Source organism: Drosophila nasuta, unplaced genomic scaffold (assembly GCF_023558535.2).
Source record: "Drosophila nasuta strain 15112-1781.00 unplaced genomic scaffold, ASM2355853v1 ctg40_pilon, whole genome shotgun sequence".
Classification (NCBI taxonomy): Eukaryota; Metazoa; Arthropoda; class Insecta; order Diptera; family Drosophilidae; genus Drosophila; species Drosophila nasuta.
In genome coordinates, this window is record NW_026869560.1 from 27,752 (window position 1) to 33,933 (window position 6,182).

At 43.1% G+C, this 6,182-nt stretch overlaps 1 protein-coding gene across 1 annotated transcript; it reads right to left on the reverse strand.

The window, feature by feature from the left end:
• Positions 1-403: 403 nt before the first annotated feature.
• Positions 404-5,474, reverse strand: LOC132797957 (uncharacterized). The gene is made up of 2 exons (XM_060809700.1): positions 5,279-5,474; positions 404-579 (listed from the first exon to the last, which is right to left on the reverse strand). Exons 1-2 carry the CDS (start codon positions 5,472-5,474, stop codon positions 404-406), a joined length of 372 nt encoding a protein of 123 aa, XP_060665683.1.
• Between the last annotated feature and the right edge of the window lie 708 nt (positions 5,475-6,182).

Consider the following 6,182-nt stretch of genomic DNA (forward strand, 5'->3'; position numbering starts at 1 on the left):
AATATGCGTCTATGCACGCTGCCGGTCACCAGAAAAGTGCTTTGACCGGAACCAGCCTAGCTTAAGCTAGCTGCGCATGCGCGTGGTGACACAAACGTCAAAGCTGAGCTTTCCAGTGCAACTCGCTAAACGTCAAATGAGCTTTTCAGCGCAGCTGATGCACTACTTAAAGCTCGGCTTTACAGCGCAGCTGATGCACTTAAAGCTGCGCCCTTGGTTGAAATTTAACTTGCATACTTTTAGGAGCTACTTGCAACAACATGAACCTTGGCTTAAACTCAGCAGACTTTTAGGCCGAATTCAATACATGTTGCTGTAGGCGCCGTTACAAAACCCCCGCTACAATCAGACTAGGGTATTCCTTTTCAATAGATACCCTAGACTGATACCGCCGGAAGCAACATCATTGTCGAATGTCCTTGACATGATAATTGCCTAGCAAACGGCCCTGCAAATCCTCGAGCTCGTAATTCGAGTTGCCGAGTTTTCTACGAACTCGCGACTTTACAAATGCAGGACCAAACTTTGCATTATAGCCAGTCTGGAAGCAACTTTGCTTGAAATTTCGACGGAACACTTCTTGTCCAGGCGCGAAAGTTATTATTCTTTTTTTTAAGTTTAGTTTGTTTTATTGGATCTTCTCTTTATGAGTCTAACAATAAGGTTGCAAATCTTAAAATAATACAATATCTAACAGTTTGTTTTGAACTGAATAGAGACTACGTGGTCCTAATAATTAGCGCTGGATTGGAAGGTCGTTGCGGCGAAGACGAGAACTGCTGGAAACTCGCGTGAGGGCTCTCGCGAGATGATTTGGATGCACTGATAGCCTATTGTAGTACTTTGTTTTGATATGTGCTATCTCTTCTCTGACGAGTGGTATGCGAAGGTCCCTGTGAATGTTTTCATTCCGAACGTACCACTGTGCCCCGGTGATGGTTCTGAGAATTTTTGATTGAGTTCGTTGCATTATATCCACACTGCTGTTACTGGCATTCCCCCACAACTGGGAGCCGTACATCCAGATTGGTTTCAAGACGGTGTTATATAGGAGTACCTTGTAGTCCAAGCTAAGGGGCGAGCGGCTATTGATAAGCCAGTGGAGGCTGTTGGCTTTGAGCTTTAAATGCGTTCTTTTGGCTTCAATGTGGCTGCGCCAGGTAAGCCGTCTAACGAGGTGTACGCCAAGATATGTTACTTCATTTGCTATCGGAACCACTGTGTTGTTAAGAATAAGTGGAGGGCAGTCTTGTCTGTTAAGAGTGAACGTTACGTGTTTGCATTTTTGTTCGTTAACTTTGATTCGCCAGTCGGATAGCCATTTCTCCACTGCCACCAGGTGTGTAGCCAGTTGCGCCGTTGCTTGCTTGGGGCATCTCGAGCGGCTTAGGATCGCTGTGTCATCTGCAAAAGTGGATGTGGTTAGATTCCTGCTCGTTGGGATGTCCGCAGTGTAGATAAGGTAAAGTGTTGGTCCAAGCACGCTGCCTTGAGGAACTCCGGCTCTAATGATGTAGTCATCGGACATGGCTGAATTACATCTTACTGAGAATTTCCTGTTGTATAGGTATGACTTCAGAAGTTTGTGAGTGTTGATTGGGAGCATTTCAGTAATTTTGTGCATTAGACCTTCTAACCATACTCTGTCGAAAGCTTGTGATACGTCCAGAAATATCGCAGTGCAGTACTCCCTTTGTTCGAATGTATTTCGGATTTCTGCGGTTATGCGGTTGACTTGCTCAATGGTTCCGTGTTTTTCTCGAAAACCGAATTGGTGAATCGGGATTTTGTTGTGTGTTCTGAGAAATGGGGTAATGTGTACCAAGAAGCATTTTTCGAAGAGTTTTGATAGACACGTTAGTAAACTAATTGGTCTATACGATGAAGCGATTGTGCGGTCTTTGCCAGGTTTTGGTATCATTATAATGATCGACTTTTTCCATCTCTCTGGGAAGTGTCCGTGTCTCGTTATTGCATTGAAGAGCTGGCAAATAGCTCGAACAGCACAGAGAGGAAGTTCAATAATCATTTTGGTGATATTAGGTCGCATCCTGGAGATTTTTTGGGTTGAGTTGTTCATTTATGATTTTGAGTAACTCATGTGGCCTAAACACAATAGGTTCATACGTTGATGTGTCAATATCTGATGTTGCTGGCAGTGAGATCCCGTTTGATGATGTGTTGGGCTGAAATACATTTTGAAGATGTTCTGCAAATCTGACGGCTCTTTCTTCGTCGCTTCGAGCCCAGTTGCCTGTGGATGTCCTTATTGGCATTGCAGATTCAATTGGTGCGCAGAGAGATGAGTGTGCTCTCAAAGTGGGAACTTGGAGCTCATTGGGGATAACTGTTCTATGTAATGTTTTGGGACCTTTCTTCTTCATGACGAAGTGCAGCTGAGAGCCTCCGTGTTGCGTCTTTTAACCTTTGTTTTGCGGATGGTGATCTGTTGGATTGCCATTCTCGCCTTGAGCGTCGCTTTGCTAGAACGAGCTGCTCTATTTCAACGTTCGTGTATCTGTTATTGTACGATGATCTTTGCGTTTGTGGAGTTGATACGCGAGCTGCTGCGACCAAGACGGATTCAAGAGTGTTTGTGGATAAGTTGATATCAGCTTCGTCGTTCAAACGTGGATTCAACTCAATGTGCGAACTTATATATTTTTGTACTTAAGCCAATTGGTTTTATTCGTTGTTAGTCTGAATGGTTTATCTACCGCAACTGGATGTTGATTTAGATGTAGAAGTACAGGCGAGTGATCAGACGATAAATCTGGTAAGGAGTTGGCACTTATCAGGTTGCGAGGAATGTTTTTGTGACTGCAAAATCTATCAAGTCTGGCAGTTTACTAGGATCTGTTGGCCAATATGTAGGTGTCCCAGGTGACACACAGTCTAGCTTGTTGCTTGCTTTTATTATTGCATTGTACAACTGCCTTCCCTTAGGAGTCACAAGTCGGGATCCCCAGTGCGTATGCTTGGCATTGAAGTCTCCTGCTGCTATAAATTGTTCGCTCAGAGAGTTGAAATATTCCATGAATTGGGATTCTGATATTGTGAACCGAGGAGGACAGTATACGGCGGCAAGCTTTAAATATCGGGAATCCATTTGCACATCTATTGATGTAGCTTGCATGAATTTAGTGGCGAAGCTATTGTGGAAGCAGTGCTTGATGCGATTTCTAATCAGAATCCCAGTGCCTCCATGTGCTTTCCGTCTGGGTGATTCGTGTTGTAGAATAGGTAGCCTCGAATTTGAAAATTATATTTATTTGTGAGATGAGTTTCTGCGAGTAGCATTACATCGATATGGTTATTATTAAGGAATTGAGTTAGCTCGAGTTTGCGCTGTGAGACGCCGTTGGCGTTCCACAGTGATATACGGAGTGGAGCCATTGATTATTTAGTCTGTTTTGAGCAACAAGCAGCTCAATCAAAACGTTCTGGTTACGCATAAGATCTTGCATAGTTGTCTGCATGAATGACATGAACTCCATCATACTTTGTTGAAGATTACATATCATTGTTTCAAGTTTGTTCGTAGACTGTTCTTCTGGTTGATGAGAGGAAACTGATGATCTTGGATTGGTGGGAGCGGTACTTTTAAGACCCAATTTTAGAGCAGTTGCAAAGCTTGCGGATTTGTCGGTGAACTCATTATTGGCTAAAGATTTAACAGCTGTAGGGGAAGACATTACGTGTAGATTTCATAAGTGGTGTATGCGAGTGAGCAGTGGTCACTCTTGGGTGTGTACGATTTTTCAGTTCCTTGTAGACTGGACAGCCCTGTAGTTTGCTGTATGGTTGCCTCCACAGTTTCCACACTTTTGCTGCTGGGATCCTCTTTATTTTTGGGCATTTGTGAGATTCATGAAGGTCTCCACAAGCAACGCATACTGGACGAAGCGTGCAATAAGACCTTGTGTGGCCATATTCCTGACAATTATTACACTGCACCGGTCCGTTTCTTTTTATGCGGCTCCTCTACCGTAATTCTGCGGTGTAGTAGGAACTGGAGAGTAAAGATTGGATGCACTTCATTTTTTCAGAGGTTTGGATTTGGTTTCGGGTTCAAGTTCTACCTTGAAAAGAGGTTGAGGCTTTCTTTCTCTATTCAAAATGTTAATAACATTTTTACATTAAAATTTCTCCGTCAGTGCTCTTGTAACTTCAGCTGGTGTTACTTCCGGCTCAATACCTTTTAGTACTACTTGCTGGCCCTTACTGCTTTTAATTGGTACGTGTAGAAGTTTTTATTATTGTCGTTTAAATACTTCGACAAAATTCTGTAGTTTACTTCCGTATTAGTCTGAACTTTTGTTTCATGAATATTTCCCTTTGTTAATGGAATTATGTGGAAATTGTCTGGTCCTATTAGGTTCAGTATCGAGTTTACGAGAGCATTCGAACTTTTCTCTCGAATGTAAATCGGCGGCGGCTTAGGCTTTTGTTGTCCCCTACGATGTCTTCAGGAGGCATATCATCGGATTTATCTGCCAAAATAGCAAATCTGTTTGCTTCTATGGGCTTCTCTATTGTAGATTGTTTTGAGGTGCCTCGAGTTATTTTAGCAGAGTTACCAAGTCTAGAGTTCTGTGGGCTAAGCTTACGTTTTATTTGTATGTAGCGATCCATACCAGTCTGTACGGCCGAACGTTGTTTTGAGGAGAGCACGCTGGTGTAAGGTGCTGCATTATTTGCTTGCACAGCAGTTTCCGTTATTACAGTAGATGGTATTGCGCGAGCAGTTGATACCATTGTAGTTGTAGTAATAGTTGCCGTTACAGTTGCTAATGACGTCACTGTACTGGTGACCGTGGCTAAGCAGGTAGGCATGAGGGAAGGGTATGGGGTTTTATCCAACGAGAGCGCAGGAGAGCAAGAACGCGCCCTGCCTTGCGATGTTGGATTGAGTTCATTACTCGGGCTTGGGGTTATTGATCGCGGTTGGTTATTTTTGTTGGGGTTGCGGTCGCGTTGTCTTGCGTTGACACGAATGAGTGGTATGCGTTGTTACGTTGCAAAGAGAGTCGACGCTCGTCTTGCTGACGTTGGAGCACCGTATGAGTGTCGAATTCACTCATAGCCTAATGTTTTTGATTTTCTTGTTTTATTTACACAAAAAGTACGAAGTTCATCGCACTAAGCGTCTTTTCGCCCACTGTGTATTTATGTTTGGAGCTTACACTGCACTATGCTTTGTTTTTATTTAATTTTCGTTGCACGATAAGAAGACAAAAGAAAGCACGTCTGCACTCGCCGACGTTCGCGATCGAACTTATTATTCTTGACCGCAAATTGTAACGCTTCTCGTTCACATCATGCTTCAGTTGCATCAGCTTACATGCCTTCTTACGGATCAAATCAAAAGAGTCCTGTCGATTAAATACTAATGATCGATCATCCAACATGTTTAGCTTACTAAGTAATGCATATGTCGACCCAGATGTAATCATGTGCTGACCGAAAGCCATGTAATATGGAGATGTACCGATGCTCGAATGCACGGACGATCTCAAAGCACAGCATATTTTGCTTAAGCTTTCGTCCCAATCCTTCTGATCTGGACGCAAGTAAGCTCTTATTCCCGAAATTACCGAGCGATTAACCCGTTCGGATGCATTCGCTTGAGGGGAATGAACAGCGGTGAACATTTGATTTACTCCATACTGTTCCAAGAGCTTTTGAAACGCCTCAGAGCGAAACTGCGATCCATTGTCAGAGACAATAGTTTCTGGAACGCCGAAAGTCATGAATAGTTCTCCTTCCAGATATTTAATTACGAGAGCCGCTGGGTTAAGAAAAACATATTTTGAAAAATGGTCGAGTACTATAAATATTCCAATATTTCCACTCCTTGATCGGGGATACGGTCCAAGAAAGTCAATAAAAGGCGTTGGAAAAACCGCTGACTTTCAGGAGCTTTACCCAATGGAGGTCTCAGAGCATGATTTGGTGCTTTCGTAGTTTTACAAACTTCACAAGCGTTGATGTAAGCTTTAACATCAGAAACGAGACCAGGCCAGAAATAATATCTCCTCACTCTTTCGATGGTTTTGTGGATACCACCATGTGAGCACAAAGGACTGTCATGCGACTGGAAAAGAATTTCAGGGACCAATTCTTTTGGTATCCAGAGTTTCCAGGCATACTCATCGTGAATCTGCTCTCCTGTCAAATGC

Bases quoted from the DNA above. Each gene is read 5' to 3' on its own strand.
- LOC132797957 (XM_060809700.1), bottom strand. From the start codon at position 5,474: ATGGCTTTCGGTCAGCACATGATTACATCTGGGTCGACATATGCATTA. The intron at 580-5,278 runs GTTCGATCGCGA...CGCCTGGACAAG, and splicing joins TTTGCGGTCAAGAATAATAA to AAGTGTTCCGTCGAAATTTC.